Source organism: Ciconia boyciana, chromosome 16 (assembly GCF_034638445.1).
Source record: "Ciconia boyciana chromosome 16, ASM3463844v1, whole genome shotgun sequence".
Lineage (NCBI taxonomy): Eukaryota > Metazoa > Chordata > Aves > Ciconiiformes > Ciconiidae > Ciconia > Ciconia boyciana.
In genome coordinates this window covers 5133041-5157862 of record NC_132949.1, presented here as the reverse complement: position 1 = coordinate 5157862, position 24822 = coordinate 5133041, and the positions used below count along the sequence as shown (strand labels likewise).

Here is a 24822-nt window from a genome sequence, read left to right as displayed (position 1 = left end):
CTCTGACCCCCATGCCACAGTCCCATGGTCACTGAATACCATCTCTTTCCCCAGCAGCATGGATCTCCCAGTCTAGACAGTTAAACCATCCTGCCCTGGAAGCCATCATATGAATCCCATAGCTCCTGTCCTCATCACTCCCGTGAGCTGAGAAGAGGCAGTTAACTGCTCTCCTCTCCTGTTTGTCACTTCTGGAAAGTGCTCCAAAGCTTCTCCGCCAGATGTGGGCAGGTGCGGCTCAGCAGATGCGGAGCGCTTGCTGTCCTTGCATTTCTGTAGGATAGCAGCTGACCTCCTGTGTGCGTGCTGCAGATCCGCAGTGCTCCACCATTCCTGTTTCAGTAGTTCAACTGCATTCCCCATCTGTCACCCACCTGAGTCAAGGTAATGCTTACGCAGGGCATTAATAACACATGAACACTAGAAGCTTCCCTTTTTCCTTTGAATGCACTCAACCACCTGCAATGCCTCTGAAACCACCTCTTTCTTTCTGTGGCTTTTTAATTCACTGATACATTTCACACGCTCAGCAAAATGCCACATCATGGACGTTTTCTCCATCTGGGTAACTGGTGAATATTTTTCTCCTATTGGACCAAGGTCCCATGAACCCAGTTCATATTTAGAAGAAAATGCAATTCCATGTGTTGATGCTAAACCCAGGAAAGCCAGCGAGTGGGCTCCCTTGAATTTAATCAGATTTTTTGCCTTGGAGCCATTAGTAGATTATGGATTTGACAGATTTAGGAATTTGCTCAAAGTCAGGGCCAAGACTATTTGACAAATTTGCATATGTCATTTGGGATACAGGCCCAAAATCTGCCTTCTAGCTGATAAATTGGGTGTCCCCAGTTAAAGCAGAAACTGAAACAATCGTTTCTGTTTACAGAAAACTTACAGACAAGCTAACTTTCAGGCTTGAAGCCTATTGATAAAGTACCAAGGGGCAATGACTGATGCTTGAAATCAAAATTCAAAGCAAATTCAAAGCCATTGTTTCCAGCAATGATGTATGTTCCTGCATGTTTTGGGATCAGACAGCAGATGATGGAAATTCATGATGCTGTTTGCAGTGGTATGAATTATTTACGATAACACAGTCTGCCAGAACTGAATGGCGAGGACAGGCTGTTTGTTGGACTCATGATTCCTAAATGCTGGCCTTCCACGCCTTACACATGTGACTAAGAACACGGTCCTTCATGTGCTTTAGGGTCAGGTTCAGGGAGAGCAGCAGGTCATCTAGTGTGATGTCCTGAAATAGTCACAGCACAGCTTTTAACCCACTTACTCTAGGCTAGGCACATTTTCCAGTTATATCTCGTTGTCTTCTCAAAAGGCCTCAGATGAGGGAGTCCAGTTCCTTTTTATAGTTCCAGACCAATTCCATTTTATAGTTCTCATGGGTAAACAACCATGCTGATAAAAAGTTGTGCCTTGTTTTTAATTTCAGTTTGTCCAGTTTTAATTTGCAGCTAATGGTTCTTTATGTCTTTCCTCTGCTAGACTAGAGAGTCCTTTAGAACCTGCAATTTCCTGCTTGCAGAAGTCTTTATACCTAGTAACAAATCACCATTTGGTCTCCCTTTTGCCAAGTTAAACAGAGAATTAAGTCTGGTTGCATAAAGTGTTTCCACAGCACTTGAACGTTATATCAGTTCTCTGCAACCTGTCTGGGTTTTCAGCATCTCTTATGAAAGTGGGTACCACAACTGTGTTAGTATTGGTTTCTCCAATGCAATGTAAAATAATTTCCTTCATCTTGCTCCCCTTCCCAGAATTGCCAGAATATCACAGAGAAACTTCATTCCTCTCCCCTGCATCTATAAATCCCAGCTCATCAAAAGACAGTCCTGCTCTCTGTAGATGTTACTCATTTTCCTTCTCTTTTGTATTCTTTTCTGTTTTGTGACCTTGTCTGGCGGTGCTTACAACTTACTCTGTATGGGCTTCACTTATGAAGCTGTCCAGAGGAGTGTGAGACTGTCTGCATTGTTGTTATTTATCACCCTCTCATCTGCAAATTTCATCATCATGGTTTTATATTTACTTCCAGTCTGTGGATGCAAACACCAAATAGCTTCAGGGAAGGACCAATCCTACCAAATCCCAATAGAGACACTGGTATCCCGCACTAATGGGTCTCCTGAGCACCCATTAGCCTGTGCATCCCTGTTATGGCAGGTTGTTTTTAGTAGTAGCCCTTTAGAGGGAACTAATTAATAGCTAGGTTCATCATCTAGGAGGTTTATGTAAGCAAGGAAACAGCAAAGCCTATATTTAGTGTTGTCTGTAAGGAGGCAAGGTGAAAAATTGCTGGTATCCAGATGGCTGTGGCCAGCTGCAGAGTGAAGTAGTGGAGGACCAGGACCTGCAGAGCAAAGGGAAAGCAGGCTGGGGGAGAGTAGGGTGGCAATTTTTGAGTGGCAAGGAATTACTGAGCCACAGCAGCAAGAGTCCCTCTTGTTTTGTTACTCAAGGCCCTAGATTGGGACTGGGGACGAAACAAACAGTCCTGTGCAACAGTGAGGGTGACATACTGAAGAGGACCCTGACTGAAGAACTCTAACATTCCAGACCACATGGATGCTAAAAAGGCCTGAACCCAGGGGCTGGTTAAAGAGCTGGTGGGTCTCAGTACACGTGGTGGCCGCATTGCCTGGCACTGCTCAGCTGGCACAAGTCCTGCCTCTGCATTTCATACCGTGAAGGTGTAAACTTACGCCCCTTTCCCAGATGTGGAAAAGGCCAGTCTGTTAAAATCAGGGTGAGTACAGTTCTGCTGCTCCCTGTATAAATCATGTGGGAACCTCTCTAATTCCACCCTGCAGCATTTACATATTTAATCTCCTTTTGCTGTTTTTTGACGTTTCTCACAAATACTCCTGCTTCAGGAGATCCTGCCCAAATGTCACTGCTGCAGCACAGCCTGACCTTTCCTCCAAGTGCTTGTCTTGCCATTCTCACAGCTCCCAGGTGTTCCCTGCTCGCACTTCAGGGTGAGACGTGCTCACAGACTCCTGCAGTATGAAAGCAAAATGCTGAGATGAGTTGTTTTTTTCAAATGGCATCTTCTGGCTGTGACTTGGATCCTGCTGTAAGATTTCAGTGGATGGAGCCAGTGTGGGGTCCATCAGAACTCAGTTACACCTAAATCTAACAAATTTTCTTTGTGTTAACAAAATCTCTTCTGTGCTAGTCAGTTTTTGAAGAAAATTAAGTAAGGTCAGTAGAGGTCTGAGTTTCTTCTTGCCTGGAAATGGAAGCAGTTCCAGTCAGAAAATCTTTGCTGGAAAAAAATACCTAGCTGTTTTGGCAGCATCAGTACGAGAGCTGGCCAGGAGTCCTGAGAGGGTTCCTTGGCTGGGAGGTGCCCCTGTATTGAACTCACTTGCAAGAAAAGATCAGTTTCAATAAATCTCTTCTGAGGTTTGTCAGTGACCTGTCCTCTTCTTGCCTCTTCCTCTACTCCATCTGCTACAAAAATCCTTTCCCTTCTTCTCTTAACAGTCATTCAGATGCCACGTAGAGCATGTGGTCATACTCTGAGGTACTGCGAGTCCTGGGACAGCAGGCATGCTCAGTGATGCTGGGAAGGGAATTCGCTTGAGCAAAGGCTAACAAATGTTCCCCTTGCCTCTAGTTAGAGCAGCAGATTGCAGTGACTTCACTCCCCTGCACACCTTGGTATGTGCCTGTGACTGGCTCCTTGTTCTGTTTCGACCAGTGTCTGAGTTAGTCACAGGTTCTTGTTTTGCATCCTTGGCAGGATGGCAGGTGCTTTGATTTAGATGTGAATTTTGTCCCAGGCAGTATGGCTACAGAGGACTCTTTACAAGGCACTCTGGATTTCCTTTCTGCAGTGAAGGCTGGATCTGTCCCCATATCTGGTGCTCTCATGTGGATGTAGGAGATAGGAGAGGACCTTTCACACCTTCACTGGAGCAGAGCTGGGAAATGGAAAGTTCACTTCTGCAGTAAATTCAAAGCTGCCCCCAACATAGGGGTGCCTCTAGCTAACCTAGCGAGAAACTTTGGGCTGAAGAAACTGAGGAAACACATTTCCTAGTTGCTGAGTTGGGTGACTTTGCCAGAACTCAAATCTTTTCCTCATACCCAAATGGCACCAAAATAAAAAAGGTTATAGTATTTCAGCAAGCTCGCTGCCTCTGCCTGCTTTACTCCTCTTGTGAAAGTTACTAGATGGAGTTCAAAGAAACAAAATTACTAGATGGAGTTCAAAGAAAAATGCCCTCCTTCCCTTGTAATTTTTAGGATACTTTGAATTCAGTACAAACACCAGGTCTTCTGAAAACTTCAGACTTCAGGGTTGTGCGGCAGGGCACCATCTGAAACCTGTGTTGAAGAAAATGAGCAAAGGACAGCACAGCTGACAGCATCTGCAGGGACAAAAATAGCCCAGTGTGTACTGGATTTAAAACCCATGCGGGTAAATTTTTGAGCAACCCCTGGGCTGACTGTGGGTTTCTGCCTTGGCTTCGCTGACACCAGGATTTCACCTCTGCTCTCTTCCTGTGTCTGGACTCAGCCGTGTTATCGATTCTGGCAGCCAGCAGATGGTTCTGCAGCAGCCTAGGTCTCTACGTGTTAAGCTTTTTGGCTCAGTTACTGCTCTCACTTCTTTCCTGGGTAGGGTTTAGTATGGCAGATTTCCTACTGAGACTTTGTTTGCTGTGTTCAATCTCTGTATAGAGCTGAGTTGTAAATAGTTTACTCATAGCCTTAGAGCTGAGAATCCAGCCCTTCCTGGTTCCTGACCTAAGCCAGGCCAGCCTGCATACCTACAAAGTGTGTGCCACAATGCCTCAGCCATTCACCTCTGTGTTGCATCCAGAACTTGTATTTTGAACCAGAGGCTCTCTGGTGGAAGAATATTCTTCCTCACTTTATTGTCCACTGCTTTGTACTGCTAATTCCTGCTCATTAATATGCATCTCTGCCTTGGTCAGTTTTGATTTCAAAATTGTTTCTTCACACTGAACCTTGTCCCTTTATTTTTATTGTAGAGATTCTTTAAAGTGTTCCTAGCCTACTTTTATGTGTCAGAAAGCAGCAGGGGGCAAACATCTGTTTGCAGTGCAGTCAGTATAGCTGGGAAACCCAACAGAGAGGAGGCTAATGCTTTGTCTGAAGTGGCCTGTTATTGCAGTGGAGAAATACGTTTGCATTGAAAGGATAATCACCCATTCATCCAAGCAAGTTAAACGATAGGGACAGAGGGTTTGGTTTTCTCTGATTGTTTCCCAAAGGAAAAATTATTTATGTCTTCTTTGTGAGACCATTGGATGTCTACTGAAGGGTTCATTAGAGAGACCCTTGCAGCTGCCAAAAGAACCAGCTAGATTATTGAGCCTGCAGCTAATTTTTTCTGTCCTTGTCCTCTTCCTACGATGAAGAACTAGTTTGCAATCCAGACCTTGTTTGTGCTGTCCCACATGGTGAGGGACTGCTCTGTGCAGCAATGCAGAAAAAAGTGTCCGTCCCCAGTCCAAAACACGGTCTCTAGCTCATTGTGATGGCTTATAATGTTAAGCTCTGGAGCACATGGTATGTTCTGTACGCTGCCTGTAAGTATCACAACAATCACACGGTCATTTCAGCACTGAATTTTGGCAGCAGTTGGTTTTGCAGTCTTGTGTCCCTTGCAGTGGGATCAGCAGAGGAGGCAGAGCCCAGCACTGCCTAGAGATGCAGGGTGCTCAGGAGTCTGACTGTGGCCAGGACTGGTGCAGCCTGCGTATTCCATGTGTGCAAAACCAGGCTGCATTGCCCATTCCATTAATGAGGCTGAAAGGCTGCTGCTTCCTCGTTTGCTAGCGGACTACCATAGTTGTAAGCCCAGGGGGTTGTTGACTGCAAAAAAGGCTTCGATGTCACGCAGCCTGGCAGTTAGGCTGACAAGCCCTTAATGTTTCCCAAGGCAATAAATAAGCGTTACAACTTCTGATTAATTGCTGGGAGACAACCCTTTCTGAGAAGGAGGAGGATAGGACATTATTTCCCTACAAAGTGAAGCAAAAGGATGGTTGACACAGTATAGACAGCAGAGAAGATTTAGGGGTAGCTGTGATGGCATAGTTCATTTGGCCACAGCTTGAAACTGAGCTTAATTTTAAGTAATGCCTTCAGTCTGGAATTAACTAGGAAGAGCTTCTTGCCTTATCCCAGAAAGCTACTGGTAAAAATGCATGACCAAGTGCACTCCAGGCTCAAAACTCTGTGCAAACATGCAGGGATTTATGTACAATACATGTATGTATATTAATGCACAAACTCTGTGCAAGTATCCACCTAAATGTAATCCCAGTTGATCAAAATCCTTGTAGCCCCTGACCTGTGCTGGGAGCTGTGTTGATTAGCACTGGCTGAAGATGTGTGCACTAGTGGCATAAATTCCATCAGGCTGTTCTGTAAATTCTTCATCATCTCCTGCACTGATGTCAGTTATTTGCATTATAAAATCTAATTGAAAACCTGCAAAATTAGATATAGGGGAAACTGGAGACTGAAGCACTTTGCTCAGGTGATAATTTCATTTACTGTTAAGTGATTGCTTAGACCTAAATGTGAATGTATTTGCTGTTCCTCCATAATACACACACCCAGGCATATAACATCTTATTTAATTTGATTTAAAAAATGTAGTTGTATATGGCTGAGCAACTCATAGACTAAAATCAACTTTGAGAAATAAAAAATGTGCCAGATTCACTGGGAACACCCAGTGACACTACCGTGTTATAGCACAATATTAAATTGTGTAGAGGCTTCCCAGCTGGCTGCAGGAATCTGTACATTAAAACCTAAAACACAATTTGTTGCCTCTTAGCAAGAGACCTACAGGAAATAGGATTCTCTAAAGCAACCCTGCAAGCATCTGAAATAGTATTTACTTACATTACAATGATGGGAGCTTGCCATTTGTCAGAGTTACAGGCTGATCTTGTAACCTAGAAGACTGGTATCTGATTAGATTTTGTTGCTGTATCCATGAGGGGACAGATGCTCAGCTAGTGGCCACACCAAGGTCTTCATCAAAGCCTCTAGAGCCAGGCTGAGTTACCCCAGCTGACACATCTGCCATGTATTTAAGCTACTACAGTGGTCAGGAAGAATTTCAATGGCCTGTTTGATTACACTGTTTTGAATGCACCCAAAAACAGTTTGAAGAAAGGAATTTCTGCCACCGTTTCATCTTTCTATAACATCCATGTCATTTGTGAAGGTGAGCAGGGATAACACTGACCCAGCTTTCCCGTATCAAGTGTGTCTCTACTTAATTGGTTTCAGTAGGGATTTACAGCTAGTCTTGTATGCATTAAACGCACACTATGGTTTCTAGTGAAGTGGCTATGTTTTGGCAACAGAAACATGTCTTCTGCTGCTATAAATTACTGGGGCTACAGTAATTGCTTGTGATACCAGATGTAGGAATTTGATCATGAGTCACACGATAGCTGACAGCTGGGCTCCACTGCCCGGCTGGCAGGACTTGAGTTGTTGAAGCCTTCTGCAATAAAAAAGTTTTAAGAAGATTTCTAACTTGTCATGGGCTCTGAACTCATCATACAGCTCCTTATTTGCCCAGCCTACATGAGCTGATTTTTTTTTTTCTAAGAAAAGGAGAGGGGAAAGGATTCAATGTCAGGATCAAATTGTTCCTTTCTCATTCAACATAGAATTTTCCATGTGAGTAAAAATTTTGTCATTTTCTCATCCCAGTTTGCTTGTTCTAAATGAGGCCTTTGGCTGATCATGGCCTTTATTGGCATAGAGAGAATTTATAAGCACTGAGAGAATCTGAAGGAAGAAGTGTCATGCGCGCAAATTAGTGCATTATCTGCAGGGCTTTAAGAAACTGCTAGGGTTTTGCTAGCATGTGAAAAAAAGAAAAAAAAACCAACAAAAAAAACCCACACCAGAAAATTGAGAAACTGGGTCATCTGCATTCATTTGCTGCATATCTTTCCAGCTGGGCTTTTGTTGCTGCTCAGACTGACATATCTGAGCTCACATTGTAGTCACTAGGATTGTGCAGCATCCTACGTGCCTGCTGTCCTTGCCTCCTACACTCATCTTGTTTATACTCCAGGGTGTCTGGATGGCCCAGATCAAGGTCAGGGTTGTGCTGCAGCTGACTATGAGCTTGCTTACAAGCAGCAAGAGGCTGCTTCTGCCTCAGTGAGGGTACCTGCTGGGTACAAAAGGCAAAAGCACAGGGACATGAGGGGACTTACACAATGTCATGCAGCATATTTATCACAGAGAGGAGAACAGCCAGCTGCGGTGTCCCAGCACTGTGCTCACCTCCCTGGACTGTTCTGCCTCTCTCCTTGTTCTTTTTCAGCTACTTGTTTCTCTGTTCCTTTATTCTAGACAGCACAACACACGACAGCCTCTCCTGTCTAGGCTGCTTTTCTCCCTCTTCTCCAAAACCCTCCTGAAAAATCTGCCAGACCATCTTTGGGGCAAATGCCAATTTGGTGGCTGTATTTAAATTCAGTGTAATCTCATTTTATGGTGAGTAGCGATCAGAAAGGCTAAACTGTGAAGCTGAGATTATAAGCAGTAAGTGCTTGTTTGCATAGTGTACTGAACAGAACCATTCTCTGTCTTATCACATTAATCTTATTGTGCTGTTAATATACTTCTATTTTCCTATACGAAACTTGTATTCTCTGCTGTGGCAAGGAAGTGTTGTTTGATCTCAAGAGCCCAATGAGTTTTCTGTCCTATAGTCTGGGTTCTTCTGTGAATGTGGCTACTGTGGGTTGTGCACATCTTTGTCCTTTCTCCTTCCCCAATAACTTTTGATAAGAGGGGTGGAGATCACTAAGGTTTTAAGTTCCTATGAGCTGCATACACAGCAAGGGCTCCTAGGGAAGGCGATTCTATTAGCACCCTGCTCTAAGATGAGAGGCTAGGTCACGGATTCACCCCTTATTAAGCTCCTGAGATCCACATAGGAGAGTATTAATGTGTCCCGGCTGCAGAATTTTTGGTCAGAGCATGTGCCTTACTCAGTACCAGATAATCCAACTATGAGACATGATTTCTCCTTGCAGAACAATTTGTTGGCTGATTCAAATGAACATTACAGGTATTCTTCCACTTGGGGTCTTCTGTAGAAGATATAGATCAGCTGAGCAACAAATGATGTACTAAGCTCAACACATATTTTATGATCTTTTCTTTTAGGTGGAAAAACTGGCAAAATACTTGGACCCAAATGATTTGGGAAGAATCAATTTTAAGGACTTCTGTCATGGAGTTTTTGCTATCAAAGGTATGTGCATATTTCTTAAAAATAATCCACTTCAGTTCCAGTAATGTTTCTCTGGTTGCAGAATATGTAATGATCAAAGACATCCTCTCTTTTGACTGTGGTTATTTGTAGTGACAGTAGGGCAACTCTGGGAACAGAGCCAGTATATTTTTCCTTTTTGTGCATCTCATGCATCAATGGTGAGCAATGCTAGAATTCCTACATCCACAGGTGCTTGTGTATTGGTTTAGTGTTAGTTTTTCAGAACAAATGTGATGTGGTTTAAAGACAAATGTAGCAGAATAAATAGTAGCTTTGTGGTTAGCAGGCAGTGCCAAAGTCTGATACTTCCAGGTTCTCATCTGGTTCTGCTACTGATTTACCTAAGGAAGTTAGAGAGCCCTTGGGCTTTAGTTTCTCTACTAGGAAATTTAAGACTATTATACTCTTCTTGAGGTATCTGCAAGGTATAGTTAATTCATGTTTTCAAAGTACTTGGGGACATGTATTGGAATGAAAAGTGTTAAATACAGGTTGGCCATGCAAGCCCTGAAGATAGAGACCAGGTAGATCAAACCATCTCCTTTGCAAGGAAACACAGTCCTTGACAGAAGACATAGACATTATTATGCTTTATAGCTTAGCCAAAGGGCAATGAAGCAAACAGTGAAGTGAGACTTTAGCCGTTTTGCTGCTGATTAGTTTTCTAGCTTTCCATTGCAAAATAATCCAGCCTGTCCTTTTCCAGACACGTAGTATGTCCTTAGTAAAGCACCAGAGTGCTGTCACAGCCCAGAGGCTTCACTTCAGGGACAGGGTGAATGTCACAGTGATTGTAGCGTGATTCCAGGAGAAGCCTCTGGAGAGTCTGCTACGATGAGATTATTACAAAGCCATAATGATGCAAGAACGTAACACCACAGCAATTTTAATTAAAGTTTATGGTAGCCGAGAACAGTGTATAATTATGTAAAATTACAGTGAGAAGCTGCTCTCAGTCCATGTTCATGGAGACACCTTCCAAGGTGATACTGATGTGTTTGAAGAGAAGGCAATAGAAAGGCCAGAAGGAAAGTTAATACATTAGTGTATAGACACTAAAGTCTATATAGAAATTCTCCTTGTCCAGGAAATGCTGTAGCAAACTGGGTTCTGGGTTAAATAAGACACAAGCTCTGTAAATCATCTGGTAGTCTTCTGTAATTCACAGTCTAAAGATGTGCACAAATGCACAAAATATGATCAGGAAGGGATAGATGTGACCCAGAAAAACATCTCTTCTGTAATAACTGTGCCCTTGTCCACAGTGGGCAGTACCTTCAGTGAAGGAGTGGGCAGCTCCGTTTCCTTTACTGTCATGGACAGCATGTGCATATTGACAGTTACTGGAGAGTGATGATGCCTTGGGAGTTTTCATCCTTGCTCACCTTGTTGGAACTGATCCATGTATTCATATCCTAAGGTCTAGTTCTGCAAAGACGTGACTGAATTAAACTTTCTGGAATACCTTGTACTCCAAGTTTATGGATAGCTTGAAGCCCTTATGCGGAGCGTATTATAGGTAGGGTCCAAATCATATGCTTGATGTATATTATTAGTATGTATATGTGAACGGATACAGAGAAATCACCCAAGTCTGCAGTATCACCTAGAGCTCTCTTAGCACATCATTAGCATTGTCAACACTTACACAGTGTCAGTGCCAAGCATGTAGAATCGCAGGAGCAGTTGTATCTATTTCTGATAAGACATTGTTATGCATGCTTTCACAGCATCTCTTTAGAAAAGCTGGTTCTATTGCTCACCTCCCAGCATGGAAGTTTTATTGGTCTTTAGCTACCAGCCATACTTTTCTTAAAAATGAAATTGGTCATATTAAAGTTCAGAAGGGGTATGTCTACCTTTCAGAATGGAAAGCCTCCACCATGTTGTTACCACTCACTTTTCAGTGCAGCCACATCCCAGGGGTAGCAGCAGGCTTGTTATCAAACAAAAGCAATTTGTCTTGGCAGCAACAGATTATAAATATGATTCTTTAACATCTCAGCCTATTGCAATTGCTTGGGGCAATCAGATTAATAGAGCAAAATGAGATCCTACTATAAATCCAGTGGTTTTTTTTCAGTAATGGAGTATGAAGCTGTGTTATTCTTAGCACTGGAAGCCAAATGTTTAAATTCAAGATTTACTATCCTAATGCCTTGCTAAATTTCTTATTTATGAGACTTCGAATTAATTTGTCTCATAGATGCTTGCCTTTATAGTATGCTGAAGAAATTTTTTGCTGCACAGAGGTGATACAGTGTTTTTTCGGTAGTTCAGTGCCTTGAATTTTTTTAAAGCATGAGGATTGTAGCATCTAGAACAACAGATTCAAATCTCGGTGGTAAAGAATTGACCTCTGGTGACGTTGATTTGAGCATTTCAGATCCAGGTATCGATCTTAGCAAAAAACTCAATGTTCAAACCTGAAAAAATCCCAAACATAGGAGTGTTCAATGTCTGCTCTATAACTGGTTGGTAGCAGCTCTCACTGCAAGGAGAAACTGCAAACCCTGGATCTAAAATCTGCAGCTTGGCCTCTCTCCTCCATAAACCAGGGCATTGTTCACTCTTGCATGGTACAAATGAAAAGTGTTGTGTTGCTTTACAAGTGGACATCGAGCCTTGCCTCCTCCTTAGTGCTTCTGAGCTGGATAAACCTCAAGACATATGAGGTACCTCATGTACCTCCATAGCAGCTGCTGGGACTGTCAGGTGGAAAAGGCAATTAATCTTCTTGAGCTGCTGAGTACCAGGAACTGTGGGGAAGGATGGGCTGAGGAGTCTCACTAACAGCAGGAACCTTTGGAAGTGATGGACAGGACTTTTTCAAGTGGAGGTATCTATGCTAGAGGGGAGAAGTGTGTTGGAAGAACTCATTCCCACTGTGTCTCTGGGGTGGAATACTGGACAGGCAGGGTGCTTTCTATTTATAGAAAGCTTTGCTTCTTTTTGCTGGTCCTTTGTGGATTAAAGGACTTTGCCTCAGCATCTGTGCTGAGCCCCTGCTGTCTAGGCTGCTTTCCCCACGCAATTAGGCTCTGCCAGAGCCAGGGACAGGCTTGCCATCAAATTTAAAGCTTTGCAGCAATTTCATTGGAATGCCAGAATATGAAAGTTTTACTCCTGCTGAAGCTGCCCTCTCTATCTGCTCACTGCATGGCTTTATTTCTAATAACTGCATCAGTCTGGAGAGCAATTGCCATGAAATAACACCTGTACCCTCTTACCTAGCAGCTGTGTCAAAGCCAGTATAGTCTAAGAAGTGGCACTGCTTAGAGACTTTGAGAGCAGCCAGAACATCACTCAAAGGCTGAATTCCCATTGATTTCAGCAGGGTGAGTGCAGGATTCATTACTGTTTGCTCAGTGGAGTCAATGACTGGTTTTGCTGTACTGAATTTATTGTACTGATCCAGTAAATATTTTCTGCCACTTGTGATACTTAAAGGCTTGAGTGGAACTGTTATTTCTAATGTGCTGTGCAGGCTGGTAGGTTCCACAGTCAGACATGTTTGCAGAACCAGGCTTTTGGTATGTTTAGCAGGGTCTAACTAAGTCTGACTTGTTCCTTCTATTTTAAGATTTATGTTGTCTTTCCAATAGTCTCTCTGCTTTGATATTCCACTTAAAAAACCTCGACACTCCGACAAATAAAGGGTGAGCTCCCCCTACTGACCTTGGTGTTGCAGCTTACAGAGATGAGAGGGCACAGCATGAATACAAGTTAATGCAGAATTAAAAGATAAAGGCAAAGGTATTCCAACTTTACAGCTTATTTTAACCATGAAAACAACACTGACCACTGTGTACCAATTGGAGGGTAATGGCTTTCATAATGGGAGAGACTGAGCCGTGTTAGCAGAGAGCATTTCTGCAATAATGAATCTTTGTGCTTTAGCAGAATCACTGTTTTTTCAGATTAAATCGTACAGCCTGTTTTTCTCCTGGAGCAAGAGAGTCTTTTCCTCATCTTGTAGAAGTTTTAAGGACATTTAAGTTATGCTCTGTTATGATATTTGAAAATGGAGAGTTGTAGGAGCTCCTTGATATTCATTAACAGTGTGGAAGAAGCACAGTTGTGAATTTATACACTTCCCCACCTGCAGCAATAGCAACCTTTGAATCTTCAAAATAGTAACACAGACCATTCTGTGCCTTCAAAAATCCATCTCTGTGCTTCCCTGGACCTTTAGGCATCTAATTACTGCAGTTGGCTGGAAAGCTTCTAGAAGCAGTCTTTATGTGAGCAGATAAAAGTTAAAAAGTAGATATGTTTCTCCATGAGTTCCTAGCAATTTTGATGAAAATTCCAAGAATACAGATTTGCCCAAAGCTTTAAAGAAATGTTCAAAAAGGGAAGTTGGCTGTTCTGGTAGCTCAGACTGTAACAGGTTATCTGGACTGTGAAAGAATATGAAAATAATATAGTACAAATTGTGATGGTTTTTTTCCAAAACAAAGTTTTCCAGAGCAGAATATTTCTGGCCTTCTGTTTCACTGGAGATTTTTATTTTTTAATTTGCTTTTATAGTTTCATTCAGATGCTCCAAACAAACCTATTTCTCACAAAACCAGTGCTGAGTTTTGACCATCTCTTTTAACTAACTTTAAAATCTAATTTGCAGTCCCATAGCTGAGAACAGTATTGTACCAGCTTTGCCCTGAAGATCCAGTATGGAATAAGAGATGGATATCTTGCAGTCATGTAAAAGGAGTTTATTTTTATTTGCCGGACCCCAGTATTTGTAATATATACCAATACCTAAGACCAGGACAGCTGCACTAGCACAGGAATTTCAGTAAAGCACTGCAGAAAACCTCAAAGTCTTTATGAACCCTTTAGGCTCATTGCTATAGATCTCAAATTTCACAGTATGCCATAACTGGAGATGATTTGATGAATCTATCCATTCTTTTAAGAATAATTTATTGACAGGAGCGGTACTTGGGATGGCTCCAAGGAGAAGGACTGTCACGTAAATGTGAAGAGCTGAGCTCTCCTGTTGTAAATTACGCTATAGTTGTTTAATGAACTGAAGTTGGTTCCTCTTAAAAGTACTTCAGAGTTTTCTAAAACTCAACTAAATTTTACTAAATACAGCCTGAAACCATAAATGAGTCTAATACACCATTAAAGATCCAAGGGTAGATAAAGTAAAAAGTTATTGCTCTTAGGAAAAATGCCAGGAACCAACTATATTCAATTAGGTAACCAGATTTGATTTCCTATAGTATTAAAATTGCTTAATTGCCTGTGAAAATTGCCTGATGCAGTATGGGTTAAATCTCCTTCTTGGAGCATTTGCAGGAAATCACTTTGCTGCAATTGTGTTTATTTGTGGCCAGAATGTCTGTTTGCAAATTGACTGTTTGTGAGGGTGTGAAAACCAATTTTTTTAAAATGAAACTGAAGGTAAATTTGTAAAATTATCTTGTAAGAGAAGTCATGTCTGGCATCCTGAGTGAACTGAAAACGTTAAAGGTTCATGTCTTCCCCTTCACTGACTTGTAAAACACTTTCATCGTCTTTGCTTAGGACTGAAGATTATCCTGTCCTGCCTCTGGACAGCCAGCACTGTGTTTTGAGAGTTTACAAGGTATTTTGAAGAAAGGAAAAATCTTAGCTGGCTATTTTCACAAAAAGAAAGGATAAATCACACAGAATCACAGAATTGTATAGGTTGGAAAAGACCATTAAGATCATCAAGTCCAACCGTAAACCTAACACTACCAAGTCCACCACTAAACCATGTCCCTAAGCACCTCATCCAAACGTCTTTTAAATACCTCCAGGGATGGTGACTCAACCATCTCCTCTTGTCCTATCTATCGCTTGTTACTTGGGAGAAGAGACTGACCTCCACCTCTCTACAACCTCCTTTCAGGTAGTTGTAGAGAGCAATAAGGTCTCCCCTCAGCCTCCTTTTCTCCAGGCTAAACGACCTAGTGGTTTTGGTGCTACTTAGAATTCTTGTTCTGCAGCAGACTTCTGACCAGGGACAGGTCACTTGCCATTTTATACTTCACTTTGTCCTGCAAAGTGCAAATAATTCCAAGCTCCTATGCTGTTTCCTAACCCAGTTCTGTCCAAATGAACTGTGTTTGCTTATGCATTTTTAATATTAGGATAAATAGTTTTTAACTCAGATAATTTTGACAGACCAGACTAGGGGGTGACTCAGTGCTTTGTTAAACAAGAACTGATACACGTCTTTGTGTCAAACAGTCTTCTGAGTGACACAGAGAAGCTGCTTCTGTGCTGGCTCATCAGGTGCCTTCAGCCACAGAAGAAAATTCAGCAGCTTCTGGCCACTGTCATTTTGTGATCTGATAGTTAAGTTCTTTCTCCAGATAAAAGATTTTTCCTTATCTGTGCCAGCCTGCACAGTGATTTATATAATGCACAGCCCTTTAGCAGAGTGTTCCTCCATAGAGGGCATCCTTTTGCGGAGCTGCAGCGGTAAATACACAAGGACTTGAAACTATTCCTGGGTTAGCTCTTTGCCTCTATTCACTGCCTCACTACGACTGCAGTGCAGCTAAGCCTCCTTGCCAAGTGCTGCCCAAAAATGTAGATGAGGAAATTTTCCCAACCATAGCAAGGGAGAGAGAACATCGAGCGCATTAATATCTTATGATACAAGTAGGCATCCAAATGAAATATGTCTAATCAACCATGTAAGTGGCTTTCAGTTTTACCATTTCCTGGAAAATGAAATTATAGCAATAATGGGACATCTTAGTGCAGGAGGTCCTTAAAGTAGCCAGGAAGTATTCCTTTGCTTATTTGCAATGGGTTATTTATGGACAGATTCTAGCCTTGGGTGCATACTGCTGCACAGCTTGAAATATCCATCATGGCAGTTCTGCAAGCCTAGGCAAGCATGTTTCTTTTCAAGAGTGGTACTGGTAGCAGAGAGCACCATGTGTGCCAGACTAGACTGCTCCCTGTACAAATTGTTGTCCAGTGCCTTAATATTTCCATACTGAGATTTGCCAGAGTAAACCTTGATTTTTCTGTTGTTTTCTGTCTGGACTGTGACACACTAATTTAGTTCACTGGCATTTTGCAAGCCAAAATATATTCTGGTAATAAGAAGACATATGCACAGTATTTGAGACACTCCAGTGTCCCCTCTTTATATTATGCCTCTTGTGTAAACCTCTTGGAGTACTTGGAAAATTCAAATTATCATTTAGATAAGGAGAGTGAAAGGTGAGATATATTAGCACTGTCGCAGAAAAACACCGAGTAAGAAAGCTGATGCATTTCCTGACAGTGTGCCAAAACCCACCTTTGTGGCCCAAAGAAAAAATCAGCACCACAGTCCTCCAGAGTTAAGAGATTCTGATTTGTGTCTTCACAGGGAAAAAGAGCAACAGAGAATTTATTCTTTAAATGCAGTTCTTAAGAGGAATAAAACCAGTGGCACAGTCCTAAGATTCTTGAAGCCAGTGGGCATCTTTCCATTGATTTGATGGATGTTGGAACAGGTTCAGATGTCTGCAAGGTAGCAATGATGTGTTTTAGTAATCTCAGAGGAAAATGGCCTCTCAGCATTTCCTTCTCTTCTTCCCTTTTTTATGGAGTATAATAACATGCAAATCCTCTCAGCAGGATGAAGAGATCCAAGTTGTCATGCCAGCTTGCATGCTAAGCAAACCTCTCCCACAGGGGACACTGGTTGCTGCACACTCAAACATCTTCCCACCAAAAAGTCACCTTTGCAGAAGGAGATAGTCTCAGATGAACCTATATCCTGAGTCTGGCAGTGCCAATGGAAACTTGGCCTGTGACTTCAATAAAAGCAAGATTTGGCTTTGTTTGCCATTTTAAGCTATGCAGCTAGGTAAACAAATTGGATTAAACGCCTGGTGATGTTCTGGAAATGGGTCAAATGCTTGATCAGCTTCTGTGGTTCTGGATCAGGACATAAAAGCCTGTGCCAGGTGGCTCTCATGAAGAAGTGGTGAGGGCTGCCCCAAGTAGGTTAGCTACAAATGAGGCAATGCTTTTCTCCCCAGTGTTTTTACTGAATAAATTATAGGCTTGAATTTAAATGGCCAAGGGCTATCATGAAGGTGTCCTCCTTATCAGACAAGGAAAATGAAAGAATGTGATCAGGAATAATCTTAGGTAAGAACTGAACAGCAAAGAGGGGACACATAAGACCTTGCAGCTAAACTCTAGCTTTGAGACCCTGGAGATCTGGGAGCTATTTGTGACTCTAGCTCTAACAGACCAGTCTGGCTGGCATTCTGAAAGGAGGCAAGGCAGAAAGGTTTCTGACTCCCCTTGTTTTAGGCAGTTAAATCCTTCTTGCACCTTTGAGAACCTTTGTGACTTTACCCCACCAAAGAAAAAAGTTGGGGGAGGTGATAACTTCTTACCTAACAGGCTTAAATGAAGATTGACTGCTTAGAGGTCTTTAGCTAGAAGCACTGTTGCTAGTACAACTGAATTAGGAAAATAAGGCTTGAAATTATGGCTTAAGATGTTGTTGTTGGGAATTTTTAGAACTGTGTAAACACACCTCTTTCATTATACTAATCTACATCCATTACTGTGGTAGCACTTGGCATTTATTTTCTTTTTTGCTGGAGATAACTCACTTTAATAATTAGGTGCTCCATATCATGCAGAGACCTTTTAGCAAAGTAAGCAGTTCATACATGTAAAGACTCTCACAGTGGGTGCTGGCATGAGGCAGTTTGATGAGTAATAAGCTTTGGTTATTAACGTCAAAAGGTGCAAACAGTAAATTGAATTCTCCTCTGTAAGAGGACTAGAGAATAACCTCAGTCAAGCACAGGCCGACACACATAATGATAAAACCAAGAGAAAGAAAAGGATCATGGCTGGGTAGGAAATGTGAGAGCCACAGGCAGGGCAAGTTATGTAGAAAGATGCCCTCTCTAGGCAAACAAGTTTAACATTTTACGTCTATCAGCCAGTAAATGATTTCTTTGGATTGTTATTCCCAGGTGAGCTCCTATTTGGGAAGTGACCCTAACACACCATTCTTGCCCACTAACTTCTCCAGCAAAGTGAAAAATGCACAGAAGTGTGCAATTAATACCTTAATTTATTCTCACTTCTGTGCCACTTGAGAATCTCACTTTGCTGCAGAAGCTGGAAGAGGGAGAAAAGTCCTGCTGCCTGTTGTCCATGTGACACTCCTGAGATCTTAATGGCTGCTTCATCCACCACGTGCTGCCTCTGATATATGCCTGTACGTGGGAGACAGGAACAATGTATTGATCTCCCATATTAGGCTTCCTCCATCTGGTCACCTTTTCTGTTCTTTTAAGTACTCATTTCCTTTGTAAGGAACTCCTGTCCATAACCACAAAGTATCTTCACCCCTACAGATGTTATTCCTTTATTTTAAAAACAAGAGTGATCACCTAACAGTATAAACCTGTGCAGTTCACACTTTCTTACATTACTGTGTTTCCTCTGGCCCACCTGCCTCATGAGTGGGTATCAGTGTGTAATGTCACAGCCAAATGTTTGGCATTAGTGATGGGACAGAAGAGAGAAATACTGCTGGATAACTGCAGCTTCCAAGTAGGATAGCGTACAACACATGCTGAGAAGGTTTCACACAGTTTAGGCCCAAGGCTATAAGCTGGTTATTCTAAAATAACCTGGCCTCATATTACTGCCTTCTGCAGCTCAACATGCCAAGTGCGGTCATTGGTAATTAATGGGGAATGAGGCATTTGGTAATTTCAGTGTTTCTATATTTGTCTCAGGTTTTCAGATGAGAGAAGGACTGAGGGAAACAGAGACATTGATTTTTCCAGCTGTTAATGTGGTTGTTAACAAAAGCAAACACAGAAGCTGAAAATCTCTGGTTGCAGTGCATAGATATTTGCTTGCCAAACTGTACGCTCTGTGACAGAGCTCTTTTTGAAGGGGAATTTGTGACATTTAGGTATTGCCCCTTTGTCACTTAGAACAGAGAAAATCAGAAGCAGCTCCACTGACACTGATGTGCAATAGACACTGGCTCATGCCAAGCCTGCAAATCCAGTGTTTGACTTCAGAGTTTTGGGTTGGTCAGGGGTGGATTTCTATCCCGCAGGATAGTTTGCCAAGCCAAGCAATGTTCAGCTTGTGGTTTCTTTGCAGTGTAGTGTATCCATGCTGAGAGTCAGCATTAGTGTAATTGTACTTATTTAAGTGCCACATGCTGAATACATGCTGTGGAGAAGTCTGAAGGCAGAGCTTTGTTACAGCTATTTAAACATATTCCAAAGCTAGCTTTCAAGGCTTTGTGCATACAGATTAGCTACAAACCTGTGTTTCTTCTTCCATTGTCCATGCTATCTCTGGGAAGATAAAACTCTCAGCCTGACCATTTGCTCTCATTTCTGCTTGCCAGGCTGTGAAGAGTTACTAAAAGATGTCCTGTCTCCTGAAAACTCTGGGCCTCGACACTACGAGCCACAGTATGTTGATTACTATTACCAGGTAAGAGAAGTACTAATTCTGTCTCATGTTAGTGGGCTGAGGAAGCCTATGGAGTGATGTCTAGTTGGGTCATTGTAAATGCTGTTGTTTTACTTGGCCTTTTGACTCTTCTTTCCTAGATTCATGACTGTTAGGAAGTCTTCCACACTGGTTTAAGCTGCATTTAACACAGGGTAGCTGTCAGCTGGTGTGAGAGTATTTAGGATTTGGATAGCATTGCTCTTACAAGCCTCAGTATTTGCTTGGCTGTGAAGGGAGGCATTGCATACAAGCTCTCTGGCACCACACAAGTGGAAAACACTGAATTGTATGTAATTAAATCAGTCAAACTTTGTAGGTGAACAAGTCCTCGGAGACCTTCTGCAGATACTAAAGAGGGATTCAACAGCTGTTGGGAAGCAGAAACAATACACCTTTGGTAACCTTGATAGTATTTTGGCTGGTGGGTATAGCATATTTTCAAACCATTAAAGGTCTGCATCTGTATCCTTAATTTGACAGTGCCTGTGCAGTGTAACAAGCAGGACAATGTTAAGTTTCCTTTAAGCATCTATTTGTCTCTCCTTCATTTTACTTTGGTTTTAATCACCTCCACCCATGTAAATCCTTAAGATTAAAGGTACAGTTAGCATTGTACATTCAGATAAGGATTGCATGGCAATGGTGTTATGAGACTATAAGTGATCCTGAAATCAGTAGGGAAAGCATTTTACCTTCCCAGGTGATGACATGTGAAAACAATAGTCATGTATTGAGGAAAGACATGTGATAAGCGTGCTGGTGTTACAACACTTCATGGTGTTATACAAAATAGTTTCCACTGTTCATACAGAAAGTATAGAGACATTTCCTTCACCTCGGTGCAGAAGATGTCTGTCACAAGATGGAAGGAGCTCTCCATGACTGCAAACAGGAGGGCAGAATTTGGTCATAAACTTTCTTAATAAGGAGGAGTTGTCTGGGCTTATTGGCTCTTTTTGTTTGATGAAAATGACAGCCTGGTTTCAGTACCTGGGCTGTGGCAGGCTAATGCCACCATCACTCTGCTTGTTTCTAAAACCCTATTTTTTTGTAACTGATGACATAGATACCCGCCATGCTGTTGCTTGGTTACCTTAATAGATATCCTAAACCAAACTCTCTGGTTTGCAATAGATGATAGAGGCTATAAAATGGAAAGCAGGTTCTCTGCAAACACTAGATGTTCCCCTATTGCTATGCAGACGTTGCAGGCTGGTTCTGACACTGTTTGAAGGCAGGCAGTATGGTCATTGGGTCTTTATTCCTTAGGGATTTCACATCGGCTGTCATCCAAAGATGTGCTGTGGAGAGTGCTTGAAGACAAACTGTGAGATATCTACACACTGCACCACTCTTGCCACCTATCCACCAGGAGAGCCTGAGGGTGGGAGTTGCAGTTGCTAATCCTGATAGCAGCCGATGAGTTTCCAGTTTGAGTTCTAGATTTGTGCCTCTGGAAGAGGAAGGGGGCAGAGGGTGACCCTTCCTGTTCAGAAGGACTTGATCTGGCAGTGCTGTGGTGGTAGCCTTGCTGATGACTCCTGGGTAGGATTTCTGATGTCCACCAGCCATTCTATATGGTCCCTGCAGCGGGCAGCACCATTGCAGTAGAGTCCAGCAGCTGTGTTTGCCCACTTTAATTGGGCCACTGCAGTATTTGTGCAGCCTCTGAGCAGAGACAGGTTCTTCCCTACCTGCCCACAGAGCAGATGAGCTATGGTGGTAGGGAGAGGACAGGAAACAGTGCACATTGTTGTACACCCCATGCTTATCCCACAGCTCCTCTGCACAGCTGCCCTCCAGAGGGGATCGTTTCATCTACAATCTCCAGGTCTTTCAGGTGCAGTTTAGAAACCGTTCGCTAGATGTCAGTTAAAGGCTGGGAAAAGGCTGTGAACAGGTTCTGCACTTGCTTTAAGGATCCTCTGCTATGGCAGAAAGTTGGAGTTGTAAATCTGATGAAACAGAGGAGAACTGAGGCCCAGGTGGATTTGCAGTTATCACCATTGATGAGATTTGTTCCCTGTTCCCAAAGAAGCTCGTACTGAAAACATATGAGCTCTCATTGCATCTCCCAGACCTTATTGAGTGTGAATTCCTGGTGATGTAGTCAAGTTTATGGGCAGCTCCCAATGGCATAAATGGTAGTTGCCTGTCTAATCTGATTTTCATCCCAGTATACCCTTTGCATCTCTGTAATTCTCAGGTGCAGTCAAGTTCTCAGGCAGCAGAAGGATACATCTGCTGTGATGGAATGAATAGATAACTTTGAAAGGGAATGCATCTCTTTTATTCCACCCAAGGGGCTGTACTCACACAAAGGCAGGTACTGAGCTGGTTCATTGTTATGCTGTGTCTGTATTCACAATGTGATTTGAGAGGAGGAAGAGATTTATCTTTGTCACATGTTATTTCCCCTGTCCCCTGCTTTCACTTTTGCTTCCCCTCCCAAGTGCCCACTCCCTGTATTGTAGCTTTCCGAAGCCCAAAGGCAGAAACCTGAGGAGGTGAAGGTAATGCCAAGAAGTGGGATGAAGTGGCAGGAGCCACAGTAAGGTGCTGAACTGATCCAGCTGTTTATGTATGTTGAGTCAAATGAGGAAGAAGAAACAGCCAAGCCTCCAGCCTTTAATTGCAACCAACTGGATGCAATTAATTTAAATTGATACATAAAATCCCCTGATACCAGGAGCATGGGGCATTTAATTTGACATTTTCTAAATGGTCTGCTTTTACTTTTTTTTTCCCTTCAGTGTAAACAAGAGCAAAAGCTGACAAGCTTTTAATGTCTAAAAACTGTCCGAAAAGGAGAAAAAAATCCTATTGTATACGCAATTTACAGTGCAAAGACCATTCCATGAAAGGTTTCTAATGGTCTAGAATGAGAGACTGTGTCAGTGATGTTTCAGGTGACTGGAGCGCTCTTCCTTTGAGCTCAAGTCTGTTAACATGTGATACGCAGAAAGCACAGAGCAGCACTTGGTTACTACAGGACTCTCAGATCAGTGGGAAATCTCCTACTGACTTCCATCAGCATTGAATTAGGCTGTTAGCACATACAGAGAAAGCTGGTCCAAAGAAACATCGGAGGATGGGATTCCAGTTATGAGTTAGTAGCTGTAGAGCCTCTCAGCTCCAGGATCTACAAACAAACCTGCCCCCTCTGTGTATGAAATCAGAGTCTGTTGATTTGGTTAAGGTCTGTATTGTGCTCCATTTCAGGCACTGCTTCAGTCAAGTGCTGTTTATTAGTATAATTTCTGTCTCTTACAGCCTTTAGAGAGATAATAGAATGCTCTGAATTTGCCAGAAGCCAATTTATCAATCTTGAATTCCTTTCACAGTGCTTGCTGCTATGGCCTCAAGTCTTGTTTTGGCTCCAGTCTGAAGGAAGACAAAAGTCTCCCTAGTCCAGTGTGCAGGATTTGCTTTGCGGCAAGCATCTGGTAGCACTTCGGAGCCCTTGGATAGCCTTTTGGAGATGGTAACCAACAGAAAGTCCACAGCTGAAGCATGTGTGTGAAGACTCAGACCCACATTCAGCCAGCTCAAACAAAGCAAAGTGCCTGTGTCTAGTGTTTCCAAATGGCTGGCTCTGGGCCTTCCTGGGCACCTAGCCAGCTGGGAGCACTAGCCACAGGACTCCCCCTGAATTAGGCTGGCTACAGCTCCCTGGCCAGTCTGCAGCTCCCTGGCCGAGATTTGCATTGCAAGCCCTGAAAAGTAGGGACCTGGGTCTAGGTGCTCTTCTGTCTGAGCACCTGAGTTTGGGGAAAACGGAATCATCAACAGGAGCTGGATTTTTCAGCTCTTCACCTGGCGTAGTTTGGCTGTTCAGATTTGAAGGGAGCCTGAATCTAGATCACTCGGAGAGATGACAGAAGAGGAGGTTGAATGACAGATCTTAGAGCCTCTCACCACCAGGTAGCAGGGTACCTATTTGAGTAGCTGCTTCTGAAGGGACAGACGATGTATTTTTACATGGGAGTAATTGCCTTTTCATCTGAAATTAATGCCCAAATGCCGTACGTGCAAACCCAGTGGAACAGTGTCGTTGTAAGATAAAATAATAGCAGGGTCCTTGTTTTAAACGAGGCTGTTTGTTTCTTATTAATTGTTGCTGTATTGAGTTGCTGCTTTCCATTTTTTTGCTGCTCTCACCTGTAAATAAGAGAGTGAATCTGCTTCTTAACAAGGTACAGGACGATTGCTGCATGTCAAAGAATAAGCTGCCTTTTCAGTCCTGTGTGTGCTCGCCAGCCTGCCAAGTGATTAATTATACTGTATGAACAGCAGAAAAATTGTTGAAACATGACAAATAAATTGTGTTTGCCTCTGGGATGGAGCTGGGACTACTAGCTGATCTGCTGCTTTGAAAATATTTTCAATAGTAATTAGGAGTCCCCTACTGGCTTCTGAAAAAAGTTTTTTCCCCACTAGATGCCTGAGGATATCTGCTAACACCTGTGTCAGAACAGAGGGGGCTTTTCTGCCCTGGAAAAAGACTGTGATCCAAATGGGTTTTTCATTAGGCTGTGGAAGAACATAGCAGTCTGAGACACAGCTGGACTGGGGAAAGGTGAAGGGCCATTTGCATAGGTCTCCTTTATCAGCCTGAAATTGCAGTTATTATCTCCAATTGTGCTGTCTCTTGCTATTTATTGAAAAGCAAAGCCCAGGAAAGCATTGAATATTTTATTGAATTCAAACTTGCAGTTTTCTTCTTGTTGTTCCCACCTTAAATAAAGCTCTTTCCCCTCCCGCACCCCCCCCCCCACCTTTCACCAGACATGCCAGCGGTTACAGCAATGCTAGTTTGCTAGTGAACAAATCCCTCTGGGTCACTTCAGTAGACAGGAGCAAGCACAGACATCAAATCTTACCTGAGCCCAAGAAACATCTGCCTTATCACTCCTAGTGTCCCAGAAGCCTGTTCTGCCCAGTTTGGGGTGGTGTCCACCACGAAGACAATGACAGTCAAGGAATAGTAC

At 42.7% G+C, this 24822-nt stretch overlaps 1 protein-coding gene across 2 annotated transcripts in view; it reads left to right on the top strand.

Annotated features, from left to right (window-relative positions):
* The window catches only part of RAB11FIP4 (RAB11 family interacting protein 4), a 129620-nt gene that overhangs the window by 37475 nt on the left and 67323 nt on the right, over positions 1 to 24822 (top strand). For both annotated transcript variants that reach the window (XM_072881345.1, XM_072881344.1), the window contains exons 2-3: positions 9220 to 9307; positions 19722 to 19810. In XM_072881345.1, coding sequence (XP_072737446.1) covers positions 9220 to 9307; positions 19722 to 19810 — 177 coding nt within the window. The remainder of the gene's footprint in view (positions 1 to 9219; positions 9308 to 19721; positions 19811 to 24822) is intronic.